Raw genomic sequence first — 22,675 nt, forward strand, 5'->3', positions numbered from 1 at the left:
TCAGTTTTTTATAATCATGAAGAACATACATGTTTAGATAAGTGCATTACCATATTTTTAAAAATTTGAAAATGTAGACATATTCTATATTATTCCAGATGATTTTGTTGAACTCTTACTCAAGATGATCTTGCTCAAGATGGTTAAAAAATAAGATAAAAATATGAATATCCCTACGAAATTTGAAATGAACAATTTTTACACAATATTTTGCAATTAAAATTAGTTGTTTTTATTATTTACAATTAATCTGTACAAGATATATAACTTTTTCTTTTAGTTTGTCACACTTTCTTGCTGTTATTGATAAATATTTTATAATTATATATAATACAAATATATATTAATTTCAATGATTAGACACAGTTATTAGAACAGTTACCTTATTATCTTTTAAAGCGTTCGCACAAGCAAGTCAATAAATTTCTAAAATTGCGATAGTTAATAGAGAGAACGCGTTCTACAAGCATATAAATCTCTAGTCCGTACAGACAAAAGCCCAACAAGAGCCCAAGTAATGTTCGTAGTGAAATATCTATGTAGATGACATTCCGTCCAAAATCCATTATTTATGCAAGAGCAAGGCTGCAGTTAGACGGTGTTTAAAACGACGTTTTGATTTATTTTGCAAAAATGAGTTAAATTCATAAAATCCTGCGAATTAGGTTATATATTATAAATTATGCATTTCAAACTCGATTTATTCCGAACTACTTGACGCGCAAGCATGAGCGTATTCAAGATTTTTTTCGAGGGAAGGAGAGTTTCTGGTTAATATAATTCTGATTATTACATAAATAGCAACTTTTTTGCGCAAACGAATTGCTTTTTGAATATTTTAGAATTTTGAATGTCCTTTTCTCGTTCCTAATTTTAAATATGAAAAATTAGATTTTGTAAATCATAACTTTTTGTGAATCCTTTTTGTTCTTTTTCTGATGAAAGTACAAGCAAAATACAAAAGTATAAACAAAGTTATTAAAAAATATATAATTGTGTGAATGAAGTACTTATAAATAATTTTATCATATATATTTTATTGTATATATTGATTTTTGACTCAAAAATTTTGCAAAGATTGTTTTTATGCTTTTCAACTACTATCAAAATTAGCTCTAACGTAAGTTCCAGAAATTACTTACATGATCGTAACAGGAAGAAGAAAATATTTTATTTAGCAACAATATTTTTTTTACAAAAAAGGTTACTTACTTACTTGGAGTCAAAGATAAAATTGTATTTTTTTATAAGTAAAACTGAAATATTCGCTCCCCCCTTCTGAATACACGTAAGTAATAATTTAATTTTCGAATAACACGCTCTTTTATCTATTTTAGAATTATATATAAATTTTTACGCTTTTAGCAGCAGCGTGATATCCTATCTTTTTTTCTGCACGAGTTCCATTTTCAGACTTTTGACATGTGCAGACTCGTTTGAACAAGGATAATATCTGAATGCTGTGACAAAAGCTCGGCGATAGAAGAAAAGTGCCATTGTCATTATGTCTTATCTTAACAGTCGATCGGATAAATCGGGGTCAACACGTTAATCCTACTCTTCTTAGATCACAGTCTCCGATGTGGCGCGTGATTATTCGGAAACCTCTTATCACACACACACACACACACACACACACACACACACACACACACACACATCACAGATGTAAAGGTATCGGAGATTATGTGTACGAGGGTCTCTTTAAACGATATCTAATGAATGAATGTTCCGTGATCCAATAATTATGTCATGACACCTATATACGTGATTGGGCTTGCGTCACAGTTCGAAATTATTCTAATAATCTGATGTCGACTATTATTTATTTAAACACTCACTTGAACGTTCTTCTTTTTATTTATAAAATTATTTGAATTATATTATTTGTGATTTATGAAATTATTATACTTTTATATATAATAAATTTATGGAATTGTCTCAGTTATATATTCAATTTTAATATTTATCTGAATAATTATTGACATCCTTTCAAATTATGCAAACGACGACGGATACAGATAAAGTTTCGTACGAATAAATCGAACTGGTAAATAAACATCCAGTTCTCGCTCAACTCTATATTCAGATAAATCCGTTTTTCGATAAAGAGCTTATTCTGAATATCGACTATCGGTCTTCTCTTTCTTCTTCGTCGCTGACTCTTCAAATAAAATTAGAGCCATCTTCGTATTAAAAATGCGAGGAATCCTTTCGACCGCGAGGTGTTAATTAGTCTTTCTGAGCTCCCAACACCTGCATTCATTGAGCTCTTGGGCTCGTGAAATAGCACCTCAGTCTTTGCCTTTAACGAGGGTGAAACGCAGCGCTGCTGTTCGGCTTGTTCTGGATATCAAAGAGGTACTCTGGGATCCGACACTAATTAACGCAATAATGGCACGTGGTGAGCTTCCTGGTGTTTTTGCGACGGTAATGACCTGGGCATTTCATTTCTCCATTTGAAAAGGAACTAATGAAGCCATGGAAGAATTTCGAAATAAGTAGAATCAACGCATATTTAAGAAATGTTTCGAAAAATATAAAATTGGGAAATTTCTTTCATTATTGAGTTAATTTCCTATTAAGCTAATTAGTAGTAACTTTATAAAAAAGTCAAGATTAATATAATTAAAAAGGGTGATTATAAACAAAAATCGTTAAAAATTATCGCAACTAAAAAAAGGAGGATTATGAAAATGACATTTGTTCATGTTAAGAAATATATTCTTTTTGCTGATATTTTTGGATTAGTGAATAATTTTTTATCAAATTAAAGAAACATTTTTTTCTCCTTTTCTAGACGCGAAACTAAATTTTTTGAATTATGTCACTTCTGAAGTAAGGATGCGACATGTTCCTTGCATTTTTAATGTTGCTGAATATTCAACAAAGTTTCTCGGAGTTTCTCGGTGCTGGGATATTTAGATATTTATAACACAGAGAATATCGCCGCAGCTTTAAATCGTACATACGTATCAGATGGTGGACAAGGCATAAATCATCCCACGTACATAAAATCAGCCGCTTACCCGAGATAATCGCGAAATTGCAAATGCGAAAAAGCAATGAGAATGATTCTAATGAGGATCTGTTTTAATTAAAAGCGGCGCGATGTAAAAGGAGCTAAAGAAGAAAGAGGTGGTAGTGATGGAGATTTCTGCTGTGCGCGCTTTCGATGATAATTTTGCGGAATTTGCGACGAGTCACCCCGTTGAATTTCGCGCAGAGAGAAACGGCCAGATTTGCTATGACACACCGTAATCCTAAAATTGGTAACGCCGAGGCATCGTCGCCTACAGAATAGAGCTCCCTGCCTCTTGATTTTCCTCGGATGAGATCCGAGCCGAAACATACGACATGTTCTGAGAATCCTGTGCATTAAAATTGCGCGTGATGTCCTGTAAGCTCTTGTAAAAAACGATCCTATGTCAGATAAGGGAAAGGTATTGTATTAAGTGGATCAAGGAATGCATTACCATGTATAATTCTCGTATTAGTTAAACAAAAATAAAGTACGAAAATTGTTTAATCAATTTGATATACTGAAAGAAGGTGAATAAATGCGTCATAAATTTTCCGATTCAAAACTATTCCTCTCGAAGATAAATCCTTATGCGTGAAAAATTTTGTTTCATGTTCTTTATTCTACGACATTTTTTCACACGAGAGATCCTTATGTTTTTGTTGTATACGCATCCTGTGTAATAACGATAATAATAAATATAATAATAAAAATATTTTAGAAGAAATTTTTTAAAATAGAAAAGGATGAATAATTTTATTAAAATTAATTGCGAAATGTTTCAAATTATCATCGCATGCTAATTAAGAAAAGTAGGATTAATACCTTTATTACGTATGACGCAATTAAAGTCAAGTATGTTTTAATTAGATTTAGATGACAAGACAAAGGCGGACAGAATAATCACTTTCTTCCTTCCCTTAATGGCCCCATTAATAAATCTGAGTTGGAAGATAAACGGCGAAGCGCGCAAGCTTAGCTCCAGCAAATTCGGTCGTTTGATGTCGTCCAGCAAGCATCCATATTCGAGTTACGATTTACAAGCTTAATATCGTACCGTAATCAGTCTTATGAAGTGCCAGACGGTATGTGTATATATGTATGTGTGTGTTTGTGTTTGTTTTGTTTGTGTATGTATGCGTGTATATATTCAGATAGCATATCCCGACGGTCATAATAATTGTCCTCGTCTGCGGACATAACGAGAATTATTTCAAAATCAGACTAATGGAACTTGTGTGTATTATAAGGGATTCACGCTAACTCTATTCTAATAACTCCGAAGCTCTTTTAAGTGAAACACAAATATTCTCTTCCATTTCAAAGATTGCTCTGTTAAGAAAGAAAGGATCGAAGAATCGATGAACACTAGTTTAATAAATTAACGCTTTAATAATCCGCTTTGGCATTCGTAGAATGCCAAAACAATGTATTTTAAGACACGTGTATTTTAATAATCATGAAAGCCCTCAAGGATTTGCTAATTGAAATGCCATTCTCCGCGATCAATCTCATGTACAAATCACCTCTTAACGGACGATCCGAAGCACCGTTATATTAATTCATGTTGCAAGTTGCTTCCGCGATATTCTGTTCTAGTTTACACTCAAGTTCATGCAATAATAACACCCAAGTTTGTACTATAAATTGTATGAATTTCAATCACTATCGTATTCAGCATTCGCATTAACTATAGTGTTTGGAATTTCACAACTGGCAAGCTTGCTCATGCTCTTCCGAACGTAATTAGAAATTCTGAGAATTTGTAATTTTTAATTATAATTAGATAATCATTGTCACTAAATAAAATAAGGAAGGGAAAGAAGCAGATTGCTCATGATTTATCGACCTTTAATTTATGTAGTCGATATAGAAAGATACGCTTCGAAGAGTTCGCGGGTGTTGCGTAACTCTCTAAAGCAGTTGGAACGATCGTTTTTTGTTGGAGAGGTTGTTACAGAGTACGTTCGTCTCCCGAAGTTCGCGAACTGCAGGTACGTCCTTCCTGGACTTACCGCTTCGGTAATTCGTGCAAATCGCCTTTTGCCAGAAAGGAAACTGCACTTTACTGCTCATAGCACTTAATAGCCTATGCAACTCCCTAGGAGGGTTAAGAGCGAGGGTTCCAACTCTTTCCTTTCCTCCCGTCCTTTCTCTCACATCCTCTCTCTTTTTATTTGTCATCCACACAAGATGGAACACGGTGCAAAACCGGGTGAAACGGAAGCGACAAATAAGTCTGTCCCGGAGCGCGAATGAAACAGTCGGAACACGCGAACGGGAAATTAGCTTTGTTGTAGGGGACGAACTTTAACTCACTTTATTCGCTATTATTCTCTCTCGCTGTTAGCGCTGCGGCGGATTTTGCGGCGTTTCTCATCGTGATGTGCGCACGACCTTTCCTTTACCTCAGCACGTTTCTTGAATATCGTATGAAAGCACAAATGAATGAAACTAGGTGCGGCACATTTATAATCCGTTATCGGCTTTAAGAATGCGGTAGGCGATCGTAATAATACACTACTGTATCGTAATAACACGCTGCGAGTATCGCGCTTACAGGCGTCCGTCTAACATATCGCAGACTGGTCATTAAATATTATATCGTTACGAGTTTCATTATATTATGCAAAGTATTCCGTCTTCATTAATATCGATCTCCCTTCCTTAGCGGAGTTGGCAAGAGTTGAATAATTTATGAGTTGTAAGCAATTGAAAGATTTAAATTTACAGATATCACACAAATATTGTAGTTTCGCACACATAACGAGATTGTTTTTACGAAACAGTAATTTATAAGTAAAGAGAGCATGGTTTACATGACGCTTTTCTTTATCGGCCACAGACATGCCATTCTGTTAATGGCTTGTAAAAAAGCATCGTGTACATATTTTAAGACGCCGGTAAACTAACTTACTTTTTTGCATCGTCTAGCACGTTAGCAAGCTAAAATATTCCAACCTGATAGCGCCACGGTAGTTTTTACTACCGCAAAAAATATCATGTAAGTTGTATGTAGTTGACTTTTTAGCAATTTTCGTGGACAGATTGTAGGATAGTCGCAAAGGTCGTGTTTGCCAAACTATATCATCATGATGTTTGCTTCCGACATGCAGTAAACTCGCAAAATGGTACCTCCAACAGATATGAGAAATACTTAAAAAAATTAATAAAATAAAAACTATTTTGTCCACAATAATTTATTTGCTCTACTAAAGTTTCTTCATCAATTCGCGATGTGTACTTTTTTTGAAACGATGTATTTTTGACAAATTTTTACGGTATATTACGTTACGAAAAAAAAACCGAATAAAATATGAATATTCTATTTAAAGGTACATAGGAGATATTTAGCATGTATCTATTTAAAAATATTTTTTATTATTCAATGCTGTAAATACAATTTTCTGTTCAGTCACCTTTTTCTGGCTTTTAAACAAACGCGCTCTAATAAAAACAGATTGTGTAAACTATGCCCTTTGAGTGCAATCTCAATAAACAAACAGATTTTGTTGAATAGAATAAATCGAAGTGAACAGCGAGAATGCCTAGATACCCGTTCTATTCATCTGTGCATAACAAACATGTATATTTTGAATTTAAACTTGGAGAGCACAATGCTGTGGGAGCAGTTGGCAACATAAATAAAGCATTTGAAGGGAGATATAACTTAAATAACAGATAACGTGGAATACTATTTTGAGAAATTCCCCGTACTCTGTAGTACTGCCTTTGAAAATAAGGATGATTAGTTTCGTCCATAACAATCTCCGCGAGTATTGGAAATAAAATAATTAAAAAAGCAAAATTGTCCATTTAATTTAGAGATATCTTATTTTCAGAATATCAAGCTAACAATTAAATTAAATTAAAATAAGTATCGAAGAACGTTTAAGGAAAAGAGAATAAAAATTTTCAGAGTCCCCGGGATACAAAAGTATCCCGAAGGATCTTAAGGAATTTACGAACTCAAGAGACGAAAACTTTTGACATTTCCAAAGTCTCTATTTATCCAAAGTGCAGATCGAGGTCAGTATTTGACAGATACGATTTCTGCCGGATCGCATTGTCATCAGACGGGAGAGACGCGATCTTCCGCCCGTTGCTCTCGTCGCGCGACTCTGATTTTATTTACGCGTGTTCAGTTCCCTGCGCATCGGCGCCAGCCAGTTCACAGGCCAGCGGCGCGTGAATGAACGAGCGAAATGATTTGTTGCAGGTGGTGCGAGCGGCCAGCCCGGTTTTGTTGCGCGTGATTGTTCTGGGGGCCTTCTTCATATACTGCACGGTAAGTAGAAGCCTTATATCGCGCGACGCCTCGCGCCTCGCCTCGTCTCGTCTCGTCCCGTCTCAGCCCCCGCATTTTCCCGGAGTGTTTCATATTCATGAGGGTCGTAGCGTCGTCGTCCGATAACAAAGCCTTCTCACGCCCGTACTACCGGGAGTACCGAGCGGCGGTTCACAGAAGCCGTTCTCTCGCCATCGCAGCATCCTGCCGGTTGTTACCGCATCTGTCGCGGCGACTGCGCCCCTATAATGTATGCACGTGCACCCCATGCGCCAATTATGATAACGCATAATTCGCGATATCGCTGCGCGCATTGGTCGCAAACATCGTGTATTCACCAACTATTAATGGCCCTCATGCTTTACTAATTAAAGCAAACGTACCGAATGTATGTCGTCTAGATGAGGAGACACGTATATATCCTTGTACATGTCCTTCGGTCCATGAATTCTCGCACTGGAAATCTCATGATCCATCGGCTTTCTATCCAGACTGTAATTACGACTTCTCTCGCGATCCGCGATAACTTTTGAAATATCCCAGAGTTATGAAGTAGTCATATAATCTGCATTAAATTGAAGATCTTTGCAATTAAGCCGTTAATCAGATTTCATTCGAGAGTTGTCAGAGTGATTGGAAATGGAGGGTCCCAAGTCTCATTGCCAGAAGCGAAGGGATGACACTTGTTATTATTCATCGTTATGCTTATTATACGCGGATTATTATCGGATGATGCATGCTCTCCTACAGCTAGCATGATGGAAGTTCTCCCTTTCTTGTTGTCAAGCGTCATAGATCACGTAGCAGCATAAAATAATTCCAGACATCGTATTCTGGGTTGTTCTGAGTTTTGACCCATAGTGACGGTTGCTGTGACACGTATTCCGCGCACGTTCTTACGTGATATATCGGGTTGATAGCAGAATTTCTATCACATTTCACAAACCTGCTTTATCGAATCCGAAACGGATCTCGACGACGAGAAGTCATTTGTATAAACGTAAACTCTAGGGATCTCCCACAAATGCAGCATCTACGCTCTCGCCTTTCGACGGAACGACCTAGGATATCCGTTTAAGTCAACGCAAGTAGCAATCCACGAAATGCTTAATTAACGATTCATGAGACATTTAATTTAGCTTGATAATTTCCATCACGCCGCGTTGTAAATGATGTGGTTACATCATTAGAATATTTTACGTAAAAATTGAGATGGTCTAGCTGTTATACCGCGCTGAAGAACGCAATCGTTTTATTTCAAAAGTGCAGAAAAACGATTAAATTCGTTCTTGCAACGCTGAAATAAATGAATTTTTTACATTCACCGCTATGTTCGTTTCAGATTTCTTTTCCTTATACAAAAAAGGTTTCTTCGAGCAACCTTTTTTTAATATTTTTAAAAGAATTTTGAAGCAGAAAATAATTGAAATGTTTCTAGAGATTTTCTTCCAACATCATTATACGAAATAAATAATATTACTTCTTTACTTTGAAAAGTGACGTCACTGAAAAAAATGTAATTTTCGAGTTATTATGTGAATGAGTTAGACAAATCCTCAATTATAATTATCCTCAATTATATTGAAAGTAAACTATAACTTAATTTTATAAAAACTTGTCAAAATCGTTACAATAAAAAAAATAGTTTTTAAGGATTATGAAATGAAAATAATATTTGATTATATTAGGAATATATTCTTTTTGCAGAGAGAAAGAGATTGATCAGTAATTTCAGTCAAGTTGAAAAACAATTTTACTCCTTTTCTGGAAAATTTAATCTTTTGAGTTTTGTCACTTTTAAAATAAGAAAACGGTATTGTTTATTTCGTATTATTAATATATAATTGTATATATGTATATATATATATATATATATATATATATTATATAAGTCAGTAAATTCATCAATTCTAACAATCGCATCAAGACAAGAATTGTTTTATGTATACGTTTCACTGTAAAACTATTAAATGATAAACTTTCAACTGCAGTAATTAAACGGAAACTGGCGCAGGCATTCGCTGTTTACGAGAGGTGTTTGTACTGGAAAGTAGTTATGTGACACTCACTTGCACTAAAGTTGTGTACAATATACAACATCTCCAGGAATTGTAGAATTTACTACGAAAGTTTAGCCAAAGTGACAACAAGTATGTTCCCAGTGAGTTCTGTAATCCCGCGTGGTTCGGATCAACAAAAATTAAATCTATAGTTGGCACAGTCTGCCTGGAAAGGACGGAAAGCAGAAATGCAGCAGTGCGAATTCTCTCTCTCTCTCTCTCTCTCTCTCTCTCTCTCTCTCTCTCTCTCTTTCTCTAAAGTATAATAACATTCTTTCCCACGTGATATCTAAACGTGATATAACATACTTAAACGCGCGCACAGATGCTCGCAGACGGATTTGCGCGAGTATCAAGCCATGGAAAAGCGCCACGTGTAAGCGTCGTGCAACGTGACTCTCTCCGACGTTAGAATGGCGACGACGTGATTTTTCTTTCGCTGGAGTAATGGCATGGCCGTGAAGGGGTTAGTATCAAGGTGCGCAGCAGACATTTCGAATGCTCCAAGTTGGTAGCTCGTCACTCGTCGAGATGGAAACGTGCCTACGTACATAATGTTTGCTCTTACGAGGTACGAACTCCCGGATGGCTTCGCTTAAATTCAGAGTACTATTCTTAATGGGACGTCATTTGCCCGCTTATGGAAGCTCTTCCGTTTCTCACTAAACTTCAGTATTATATCTCGCCAAGAGTGAAAGCTACCGGTATAAATTGCACGATACAGCTTGGAAAGTCGGATGGAAACCATCGTCGAATTTTGCGGTGCGTGCGAGCTGTCTGTAATTTCTCATTGTTCCCACTTCCGTCTGTGGCCTCTGATTAAGATAGAATTCTGTATTTTGAATTTGTAATTTTATAATATTTCCGGGAATTTGAGCTTAATTTTCGAACGTGAAAGAAAAAAATTACGACTTACTTTCTTTACGAGAAAGGAATTTATTATATTTTTTATTATGCACGTACCTTTGTTCAGTTTTCATATATAGACATATTTTCAATAGATGCAGGTATACGTAACAAAATATATATATTTATGTAAAACTATCCTCTGTACATTCTGTTATTATTAATATTTATTTTATATTTTAACAATTTTTCTCTGCTATCCTATTTTTCTCTGCGATAATCATTAGTTTGTGAGATTTCTAACATGTCTATGAATTCGTGCTGGAGTCTGGAAGTTTATGCGATGTCAGAGCGTTGTGTTACACAAAAGAAAAATCGCTTCAAAGTGCTCGTTCAGCAAGAATTCTGTTTTCTTTTTTCGCTCTGTTATTCTCCCTATATTTTTCATAGCGGATTTTTCAATATTATTCGAATGTTATTTCTATGAATGTTTTTTTTTTATAATATTGATAACACGGTAAAATATTCTTATAAATATCTCGAAATGACTTTAGTTAGAGTAACAAAAGAAAAAAAAACTTTTTTCATCTTTATTCCTTTTTTATTTGTTTCATCATCTTGGAGAACATAAATAAAAAACTAGCGTTTAAAAATTCGATAAACAAAAGTAAAATAGTCATTTATAAATTGATGTATCGAGGCATACATAAATTAAATGTGTGATAATATTTTAATAAATACAGTTATATTTTGCTTTTCTATCATAATAAATCGCACTCGATGTATCATAATATATCATTTTCGTATTTGCTATGTTAAACATGAATTATTTAGATATTAGTTAATGGGGTGAATTTCGTTATAAATATCCACATCCGATATATCCTCTAGCTAATACATAAATAATATACGCGCATAGACGGCGATTCGATGAGTGTTCTCGTCACAGTTTCAAAGGCGTGTATCTAAAGTGCTTTAAATATTATATTCTAATTACGTAATTACATATGCCGGGAAGCGTCAACATTGTAACGAGGTAATTTATCGAAATAATGTTGTTAAAATTTACATGATTAATAGAAATGGGACGAGTACCCGGTACAGATATATAATATAGATGTATAACACGCATAATTGTTGAAAATTGCTTATGCAGTATCACTTTGCAAAATATGTGTCATTGCTTGTTGCAGACTATAGTTATGTATCCCAGGCCAAACATCATCACGTGCACTGTGCGCGTATGGCTACGAGAAATTGGCTTTTCTCTCACATACGGGGCACTTATGCTCAAAACGTGGCGGTAAGTGTGCTTCACTTCTTGATGACATTACATTTCGCTCGTTTCGTGACCATTTTCCTTATTCGTTCCGTAAACAAGAGCATCGTTCTCCAGTCGCCAGAACTTTTATTGTCACAATGATAATTATATAATAATTATATTTATTCTTTTTATTTGTTATATCATTTATTTATCTTCCCTCCTCATTTCCTTTTTACGATGTGTGTAACGAGTTCAAAACTTTTCTCTTACTCTTTCATAAAGCTGTAATCATCAAGTTTTAATTACATTTTGATTATTTCATGACTTCTTTGGTTGGGCTTCAAAGCGCAAATTTTAAAATAAAGAAAATAACTGAAAACTGTAATTTTTGTAGTCTACTATAATTTTTATAACGTTCATGTGATTTTTGTGTGTGTAAAGATTTATTGGGATTCATACAATATTTATAACTAACTCGTTTGTTACCATTGAAAAAAATAAACGGTGCCGTTGAAGTTAAACGTTACACAAACGCCCATAGAATATTAATAAATCTATTTAGATTTATACAAAATACTGATTAATGGTGTTAACATTAAACTCATAAATTCTCTCATCTAACTGCAAGGGCTCAGTCAGTCTGAAAAAACAAAAAGAAAAGAAACAAAACTAGAATTCAGTCTATCAGATAAAAAAATGGATCCGATGAGATCCGCTCATGTTTTGTTCGCAGAATATCCGTGATCTTCCGAGTGAAATCGGCAAAGGCCGTAAAAATAACAGACGCGAGCCTGCTGAAACGGCTCGGTATCATCGTCCTGACGTTCAGCGTGTTCCTAAGCATAAGGACATTGGTCGCACCGCCCGTCGTGATCGTCGCACGAACTGCTGACGATCTCAAAGCGTATCTCTGCCGAACTGACTGGTGGGACCACAGTTTTACCACTCGTGAGTACCGTGGACAGTATCGCTGTGTGCTGTGCATAGGAAAGAAATATCGATTTGCTTAATCCTTCGCTCAGTGCCTTCGATACCATGGACTTTTGTAATCGTAAGCTGTATCGTAAGCTCCAGTGAAATATGAGCACGTTGCAGGGCTCTATCGTGTATATGTATATATATATATATATATATGTGTGTGTGTGTGTGTGTGTGTGTGTGCGTGTGTGCGTGTGTGTGTGTGTGTGTGTGTGTGTGTGTGTGTGTGTGTGTGTGTGTGTGTGTGCGTGCGTGCGTGTGTGCGTGTGTGTGTGTGTGTGTGTGTGTGTACATATGGTATAGGAAGTAGGCGGCATTGGATTAACTTTGCTTTTATGGAATGATCGATCTCTCGCGTACACATAAGAATGCGATCGAAAGTTAGAGAGTTTCTGATGAATTAAACTCCGAGCTCGCTTTTCACCTCAAGTGCGCCTTTAGCGCTCTCGAAAGCTTATTTACTGAAATATTTAATATAGAAAGTTGCGAGGCGAATTACGCTGGGATGGATAGCGCTCAAAATAAATAAGTCGGGATTCTCGTACCGAATTCTCGTCGAGGAATCTTGTTTAACGGCGGGAAGAAAGAGGAGGGGGAAGGAGGGAGGGGGAGGGGAACGGGGACAAAAATGCGCGAAGTACCTCCGGGACATACCCGCGTAAATGAGGCGTGAAAGTGGGCATCCGTCTCTCAGCGTAGCTCTGGCTTCGCCATATCCATAAGTTCCTGTATTATACGTGGCAGGTAGCATTAGTTCGCATTACCCATCCCTGTTGTCAGTTATGTGTGCCTCTGTCTACTTTGTAAAATGTTTACCGAGTCTCTATCATGACGTACTTCTCTCTCGTCAGGAAAATTGCTCTTGGCGGTGTATCAAATTAATTTACATTAAATTAGTATTTAGCGATCGTATCGTATGCATGCACGCGCAGTTAATATGGCATTATGAAGGATTAAAGCGTATTAGCGACACACAAAGTATAATACGATACACATGTATAATATGTAATGTGGAAAACCGTGTGCACATGTGAAGCCATATTGATTTAGTAACACTGCAGATGGTCAAACGCGATTTTAAATCAAGATGGATAGTGTAGTATGTATCGCGGCTTCGAGGGAAACCTTGTATTATAGTTAACTCGTATTTATCTGTCGTCAGAGAGTAAGAGAGGTATTAGTTTTCCTACGACTTCTCCAAAGAAATGGAATTAATCTATAAATCTTACGCAAACACAACGTATCTCGATCAGTGTTTTAACATAGTTTAAAGAAGGCTCTTAATTCCTTAAATCTCTTGCAATTTTACATTTCATTCAAGAGTTTAACTGAAATGCATAATGTAAAAGTGTCTGCGATTATCTTACACCTGACAATTCTCAGAAATTCTTCAATCGGAGCACTCAAATTATCAAATTATCCGATTCATCCGATTTACAGAGTCGTAACTAAGACGTGAACTCGCATGCGTTTGCTTCGTTTACTTTCGCACACGTATATAAACGGAGAACGGAAATGAAAAAATATTTCGGCCACACATACGCAACGCAAGTAACGCTAGCTACGACTCTGCGGGTCTTTGGGTAAAACATTTAGTTTGCTATTGAGACTAATGTGACTTGGAATTTCACGTGATTTCAGTCGAGGTGATGTTCCTCGTGTGGGGCATCCGGTTGTGCATCGTAGTAAGAAAGACTCCGTCGGAGTTTAATGAGAGTCGATTCATTTCAATGGCGATTTACAACGAATTTCTACTATCAGTCTTCCTCAACGTTTCAATGTAAGTTTGTATTATGATATCTTTTTCTCTCTATTCATTATTCCGAATGATCGATTGCAACTATCCGACAAGTATTTGCAAAGCTCCGTCGCACTTGTAACTATTCGTAACATGAGATGGTGAAAACCGTTTTACTAAACAAAGAATTCTATCAAACGTTATATATTTGAATTTAATCGCGAATTCACTTTAGTGTTATAATGATAGCGGCTTTTTATATTTAAATGTAATTAAATTCCGGAATTTTATATTTCAAGAGTTTAACGGTGGAATGCATAATGTAAGTCAATTTAAAGCGACCCCTATTTTAAATGTAAATACTGTGTCGACGGTTTTACGTGTCCCATCTTAACTGCAATTTAATGACAGGTTCTGACTTGACGAATTTATAATCAATTTTTTTCTAACTGGCTCTTGGTATTACAATTTACTCCAATTTTTAATGCACAAGATTACATGGCGTAAATTTTAAAACTGAAATTTTATCTCTGTTACTTGAGCGCTTTTCCTTTGTTAAATTTTCCATCTAATTTTCTTATTAAGAAAAGAGGAATTTGCATCAAATGCATCTGTCATTAAAATTTGATGCAATCAAGAACGTGTGGTTTCCCAATTTATGAATGCAATTTGAATTTTTGAGTTGGAGAAACAAATAAAAATAACGGAAGATCTGGGACACTAACACACTACTGGCCCGTTCTTACGTCACGGTAGCGCTTCGTGCAGCTAACAGCTCTGAATAATTTCTTTTTCGTTGCTGCAGGTTGTTCCTGCAATCACCGGCCAATCCGGATTTATTGTACATCATATTTTTCTGCCATACCCAGCTTACCGTCACATTGCTGCTTTGCCTGATATTCGGCAGTAAAGTAAGAAATATTATTTATTACAGCTTTACCGTATGACAATTATTACGTTTTACGGCGCGCATTGTTACTTCAGTTGGTCATTTGTCGAGAACTTTACTACAAAATTTTTATAATTTTAAATTCTATATAAATTATTCAAATATTATAGTTAAATATGTATTAATCCGCGAAACAATTTTAAACGCGTTAAATTAATGTATATTTTGTGAATATAAATTTGTAAAAAAACTTTATCTTTGAAATATTAAATATAGGCTGAAGATAGCTCTAAAAGAATTTATTCTCAAAATATTTTGGAGTAAACTTTATTTAAAGTAAAGAAAAAGTAAACAGGATCACATTTTTTAATGTAATTGATCTGTAAATAAATTCTCTTCTTGTTCGAAATTTAGTGAGAAAAGCAAAATAGAAGTTGAGGTATCGTATAAAGCTAAAATTCAATTCAATCAGCACGAATGAGATTAAATCGCGCAATTTCCGCTTCGTTTTCTATTTGCTTCTCTCTTTCTCTCTCCCCCCTCCCCCCCCTCTCTCTCTCTCTCTCTCTGCAAAATTACTGCAAAGTCCTCTTACTAGCTTGAATAGAAATCCCGGTGCCGTGTAAGTTTGGTTGTTACATACGTCGCATTTAACGAAGGCTTACGTGGTTTTCCGCGACGGAGGGAAGGAAGAGACGATTGGTAAACTTTGTGGCGCGACCGGCAAGTTCTTGGGGAAAAGCAGTCGTCCGCAGGGTACTAGTAACCAGACGAACTCGATATCGCTTCAGCAGGGTAATTTCGCCGAAGAAAGCGACTCTGTCACGGTAAGCACCCCGGTAAACCGGTTGGATTCTCCCGTGGAGCGTATCCGAAACTGTACACTTCCTCTTTCCTAAATATATATTCTGATCTAAATCTAGATTCGCGGCAAATTGCGATTGTATTGCTCTAATGCTAACCTAATTTTCGAATTATAAAGCGCCAAAGTTTCAAACATTTAAAGTTTTAAAATAAATCCTAATTTTTCAAGTTCTTTAAAGCTTGAAACTTTAAGATTTTGTAACTTGTAATCTTAGGATATTCTGATCTTAAAATTTTTAAATTTCAAAATATTAGGCTCCTCAAAGTTTAGAAATTTTGGAACTTCAAAATTATGACATTTTAAAATTTGTTATCTGAAATTAAAAAAATGTTTTATGAAATGTTTTATGAAATTAAAAAAAACACTTTAGCATTTTAGATTATATACAATAGATATAAGATAAGAATGGCAAGAGATAGCAACTTCTTTCTAGGAGGAATTTCGCCGTTTGCTCAATCAGTTAGAGATCCTACAGGAGAAGAACATATTATTAGGAAATCAGGAGCTGTCCAGGAAACTGGCAGCCATGCTGGACGCTTCGAATCGAGTCGAGGCTCAAGTATCCACTATTCAAGCCATTTCAACTAGCATCGTTCAGTTGAATGATCTCAATAAATCGACGAAAGAAACTAATCTCGGACAAGCTTGTCAAGAGCAGGCCCAAACAGGTAAAAAATAAACTTTAAATTAACTTTAAAGTAACGTATTGAATTTTTTACAAAAAGTTAGCGGGATTGTGAAATATATTGTAACTGTTTTTCAACGTTAACACAGTCGGAAATAAAATCTCGTCAATAAAAGTTCTGTATAAACTGAAGAGAAATCTTTTATTTATATATATCAGAGCTCGAAACTAGCATTGCTAGCAGTTGGAAATAAAATCAGAGGAATTTATCTGTTTTAAAAATGACATAGATTTACGAATGATCGTAGCTTTGGAGACGGAGGATAAAATTAGAAAAAGTGGAAATTCTGACAAAAGCAGTATATATGGCCCGCATATTTCATTTACATTTAAAGGGAAATTTAATTTGGAAATTAGGAGGCAAGAACTGCGAAATTGTTTCTGATGCATTGAAAGATCAGAAAAACGAAAATGAACAGCATTATAAAATAATCTGCCTCGAGAATGTTGCTGAGTTAAATTAATTTTATTGTAAAAACTGGAAGTCTAAACGAGAGTTTTATTTATTTATTCTCTTCCTTTGTACCCGTTCAGGACGTTCTATTAATTTTTCATTACATTCCGTGAAGCCCTGCGGGCAGATAATTCTACCTTTGTTTAGGAAACGGTTCTCGGAGCGAAAATCGATGTCGCGCATGTATTGAGAAAAATGGGCTTGGAGGAAAGGATGTGCGCGATATGTCGAAGGATAATGAAACGCCAGAGTCGAGGAAAATCGGAAAAGACATCGCCGTGTCAACATCCTCGAAATACCCTATTGAGGACGTCGGCAGGGAAATGTGTCACGGAAAAGACAGCAAAGAATCTGATTCGAAGGACAAATCCAGGAGTAAATCCGGTCACGCTAGGACACACGCCATAGTTATCAACCTCGATGATAAGAGCAGATTTTCCGAGGAAGTTACCGTCTAATGTTATCTTTAAGTTAATAAATAAACGGTTAAATGCAATTTTCTGATATTTCTATAATTAACGATTTTATCGTAAAAGAAACATTATTGACCGTTTTTGTTAAAAATTACGATTGTTAATCACAGATTTTTAAGAAGATTGACATTTTCCGATGACAATTAATTAGCATGGAATTCCATCAGACACAAATTATTATACAATTATTTAAAAAAACTTTATTCCCTTATTAATAATATAATAATTGATTCTATAAAGAAAAGACAAAAATTCTAGTTCGTTTCAAATACAAATTTATACCATGAATAATTTAAAACCGACACTCGAAAGAAATTTTTCTGAATTAATAAGATTGATTAAGCCCTCAATTGTTGAGCGTAATAATAATTCTAATAACAAGTTGGAAATTTTTAATGTCGAAGAATGTCTCAAAGATCATTAGAGTAATTTGTTGAAACGATGATTGATCTGAATGAAAGTTAATTAAGAGATCGTTTAGTTATCATGAATAATCGTTCGCATATACGTTAATGAAAGAGCCACGGCACATATCGATTTTTCATATATTTCGATGTATATCAAGTATCCGTGAAATAATAAAAAAATTGAAACATTAAATTAATCACATCATTTGGCATTTTTAAGCGAGACCGATCGCGTTCTAGTGCGTCATTAATGAACCGTTCATTAACCCTTAGGGAGTAATCCGCCCTTTCTAGCAGCAAATCGATCTCGGGCTACGGGCTTTCCAAGATCAAAATGTGCTTCATCAGCGCGGATCACAAGATAGCCTGCACCTGTAATTATATATTAATGTAAAAGCAAGTTAAAGGATAAGGCTCATTAACCCTTTCCAGCTCTCCAATGCCGCATGGTATTATTAAAATTATATCGTTTTAATTAAGTTCCTAAGAATGTATTAAATATACATGCATAAAATATGAAATATGAAATATATATATATATTACGTTATGTAATTATAATAATTATGTAGTGTAAAATAATATGAAATGTGCATTACACCATGTTCCATGATGATACATTATATTGTATTATATTTCTGTTAGCGATACTATATTGTATTATATTACAATCAGAGATTAATTAAAAAAAGAATAAATGTAAACATAAATTTATTTAGGGAAACAAATTTCCAATATAACAATGGGCTTGAAAGGGTTAAAGGAAATTTTTATGGTGTTTTTTTGCTAACAACTTTATATATAATATGTGCAGATATTGGTAATGATTCGCTCAATAAATTTGCAAAAATTCTAATAGTTATATATTTGAAACTCTCAATCTGTGAAAATGCTTGAACTATCTAATTCGCATAATTAATATTCTTAAACGCTCAAGTTGATCGAACTTAAATGAATCGTACTTCTTAAATCATTAAGAAACACTACTTTTACTTCGTAGAATATTTTAATTTTGGAATTTTAATTTATCATTTTTTATTGAATATCATATTATATTTACTATTTATTTTTGATAAATCAAAATTTCGTATTAAATTTCTCCTAAGTATCCAATTTGTTACTGTCCGATAATAATTCAAATAAACAGTGATACAGAAATAATTCATGTCCATATAACATTGTTCGCTGTGACGTGGATGTTACTTTAATTACCACCGTTAACCGTATAACTTATTGTATACGTACAGTTTAAGTCAACGCGTTATATTGTAAATAATGAAATGCATAATTAATCGATTAATTAATAAAGACGAGATGAATGAAGTTTGAAAAACAATTTTGCATTTTGCTAAATAACAATCTTGAATGTTTTAAATGTAATCAACTAATTAATTTTTTCTTAAGATTTGAGTTAAAAAGGTAAGTAATGTTGTTCTACAATTGTTAAGATCTCATACCTATTTACGAAAAAAAAGTTTATTTGTAGAAAATAATATAATTAAGACAAGTATTTATTTTTATGGAAACCGAACTCTCTCTCTCTCTCTCTCTCTCTTTCTCTCTCTCTCTCTCTCTCTCTCTCTCTTCATTATCTCAACGATATTTGTGGGAAAATAATTTTTTAATCCACTCAAAGCTACTCCAAAATCCAGCTTATTAACAATAAGCTAACATCTCGTTATGAGAAATTCTCAGGATTAGAATTCAGGTTAATTCTCTACAGCTCGTCTTTTAACAAAAAGACAATAGCAATTAAATGTGTTCTCGACTCGTTAGTTAAATTAAGCGTCAGTTATAGAAAGAGTCGGATAGTAAAAATTTTCCGTCTCAATCAGACAATTTTATGCAAAAGATGTAGGTTAAGGGATCCAAGACAAATCTGCCTGTCTTTCACCTAATGAAATTTGCAATGGAAGGTTTCTTCGAGTATATTAGATTATGAGAAGCAGCGTCTTCGCACTTCATACATACTAATACGACATATATTCGAGATGCTTGACAATCAGATTCTCAACCACTATTTTCTCCTTTGTTCCGTAAGCTCGCCAATTAGATACTTCCAATAAAGGATTCTCGTACCTTAACAGCTTGATCGTTTGCCAGCGCGGAAGAAGGAAGAGGAAGTAGCAAGAAAAAACTTTGTGAGAAGAGATGTGAGGGGAAAGAGAAAGAAAGTGTTTCCTTCGTTACTTCCGGCGAAGTTCTATTGACTTCGCTATAGCGGGAGGAGGTTGGCTCCTCTCGCGTTGCCATCGACTGTATTTTACGAATTGCGTCCGTACAATGAATGTGCCAATCCTGTCCCAATTGCCCCCGATAAAAAAGAAGCCGTAGATACGTGCCCTGAACGATATGTTGGGATCACGACAGAGACTACGACGATGAAAGTCCGCTGTAGTTCCGTATTGATTTTCAGGTAAGAATACGCGGCTATCGTTCGCTCGTTGAATTATCGAGTGCCCGATGCGGAAGAAAGGCCTCTCGAGGTTTGCTTCTGCTTTCTCTCGAATTGATTCGGTCAGTCGAAATTAGTCATTTGGTTAGCCTTTTGCTACATGAAACGGAAGCATAGACGAATGTACCGCTTAAAACAGTACAGAAAGGTGGATTGGAACGTAAAGCTGGTGTAAGAAATAAGATGTGCTCGTAGGCCTGTTCTTTTTGAACTTCTTACATTCATCTTTTCTCTTTTTCTCTCCATATTACGAGATTTATACTTATACAATGTTTATTTAAAATTTTTATTATAACATGTAGTTTTTCTGAAAACCAAGATTGGATAGTGCTTACTTAAAAAATTAAAAGCTCAGTTTTTAAAGTTAAAAAGATAAATAATTTTAACTTAATTTGATTATATTTTAGAATCGTACATTTTATTAGTAATTATTAACTTTTAATTGAACTTTCTTAAAGTTAATTATTTCGACTCGTTTTCAACAATCTTTGAGATAAAATGTCCGATAAATTTCGAAGTGGCTTTATTATTTAAATTTAATAAATATATGCAAAAATATTTATATAGAATATGCTTCTAAATAAAGGATATATTTATTATTTCCGTCATTTGTAAGTCTGAAATTTTGAAATCATGAAATGAAACAATTTCACTTTTAACTTTTTAATTACTTTTTTATTAACTTAACTTTTAATTCAATTAATTTTATTATGGCACAACTTGTATCTCAACTAACAAGTTAAATTTTTAAGGCTGTTAACTTAGTTTTAAAAAAAAGTTAACCCAACCCTGAAAACATATAAAGGAGTACGTTCATCGAAATCTAATAAACAATTGGAATGAGTTAAAAGAACGTATTATAGAAGCAATTTCTTCTATTACTTCCGAAATGATTTATAATATTGGAACAAATTTAATTCGACGGGCATATAGTCTTTATGTAGAATTAGGAAAAGGATATTTTGAACACATATTATTATAAATTTTAAATAAATGTTGTTATATAAGTTGTTAAATTTTATATGATGTATAAATGCAATTTATGAATGGTACTATTTATCAACAAAAATTTCATGTTAATAATGTTAATATCAACGTAATTTTTCAAGTATTGCCAAATTTTATAACATTTTTCTTATACACATGCATATTAAAAAATAACTCGATCAAATAATACTATCTTTATTGTACAAATTAACAAATAGAACCCAAGTAGTACTATTGAGTTGTCCAGAAAGTTCGTGCCGACTAACTTATATAATTTAATAAATGTATACTAAAATTTAAATCTTCTGCGTTTCAATTTTCCTTCAAAATCGGCACGAACTTTCCGGATAATCCAATATTTTTATTATTTACTTAACTCTAATGATATGTATTATTTGTATAAAAGCTTTTTAAACGTAACGAATAACAAAAACTTTTTGTTATAAAAAGTAAAATTTGATGAATTTATCAAAAAATAAATTTTCCATAAACATTGTAATTAACTTGTTCCTTTATATTAAATCTCATACCAAATTAAATAATAAATAATTAACTTTAATAACTCTAATGATATGTATCATTTGTATAAAAGATTTCCACCATGGTCGAAGACTTGGTTTCGAACTTGACAAGCGGAACACGCCGTGCAATCATCAACATGAGTGCCATGTACAATTCCTCAGGGCTGTGTGACTCCAGCGATACGAGTTTTTCTAACAGGTTGCCGATTAGAATGATGCAGAAAGAGACGTTATCTCTATTCAGTCCCAACAATGTTACTTTCTTGTAGACATTTGAATCAATGCGCGCGTTTGTCTTATGCTAATTTCTTTTAATACAATGTTAAACATTCGTTCTTATCAAATGCAAAATTGATAGATAAAATTCAAAATGTTAGTATTATACGAAATCAACTCATAGAAGATTTACATATAAAAATTGAAAAGTGATTGAATCAAATAAATTTAATCAGCAAATTTAATTTAATATATTGATTTCGGATATCTTAAGTCTTATCTTTTAAATTTTATTGTCTCTAATGAATTTAATTTAACGTATAGAATCATAAATTGAATTTTGTATGACTAAAGATATTTAATATAGATTAATTTGAATAAAAATTTAATAAAAGAAGCGATTGTAAAAAATAACTTATTTGCGATCTTCATTTGACAAACAATATTTATAAATTTTTTATACATTTTTACGTGTTTAAGTGGTGTCTATTGTATCAAGAAGTAACATTATGTAAGATCAAAAAAAGTT

The 22,675-nt window shown here is 34.1% G+C and overlaps 1 protein-coding gene across 1 annotated transcript in view; it reads left to right on the plus strand.

The window, feature by feature from the left end:
- The window catches only part of LOC108691272, a 93,555-nt gene extending 76,008 nt beyond the window's left edge, over positions 1–17,547 (plus strand). Inside the window, exons 6-13 of the mRNA XM_018198943.1 lie at positions 7,242–7,310; positions 11,410–11,519; positions 12,214–12,428; positions 14,100–14,238; positions 15,002–15,107; positions 15,745–15,912; positions 16,384–16,618; positions 17,237–17,547. Of these exons, the coding sequence (XP_018054432.1) occupies positions 7,242–7,310; positions 11,410–11,519; positions 12,214–12,428; positions 14,100–14,238; positions 15,002–15,107; positions 15,745–15,912; positions 16,384–16,618; positions 17,237–17,547 (1,353 nt within the window). The remainder of the gene's footprint in view (positions 1–7,241; positions 7,311–11,409; positions 11,520–12,213; positions 12,429–14,099; positions 14,239–15,001; positions 15,108–15,744; positions 15,913–16,383; positions 16,619–17,236) is intronic.
- The last annotated feature ends 5,128 nt before the right edge of the window (positions 17,548–22,675 follow it).

The sequence above is a fragment of the Atta colombica genome, unplaced genomic scaffold, assembly GCF_001594045.1.
Source record: "Atta colombica isolate Treedump-2 unplaced genomic scaffold, Acol1.0 scaffold45, whole genome shotgun sequence".
NCBI classification, from domain to species: domain Eukaryota; kingdom Metazoa; phylum Arthropoda; class Insecta; order Hymenoptera; family Formicidae; genus Atta; species Atta colombica.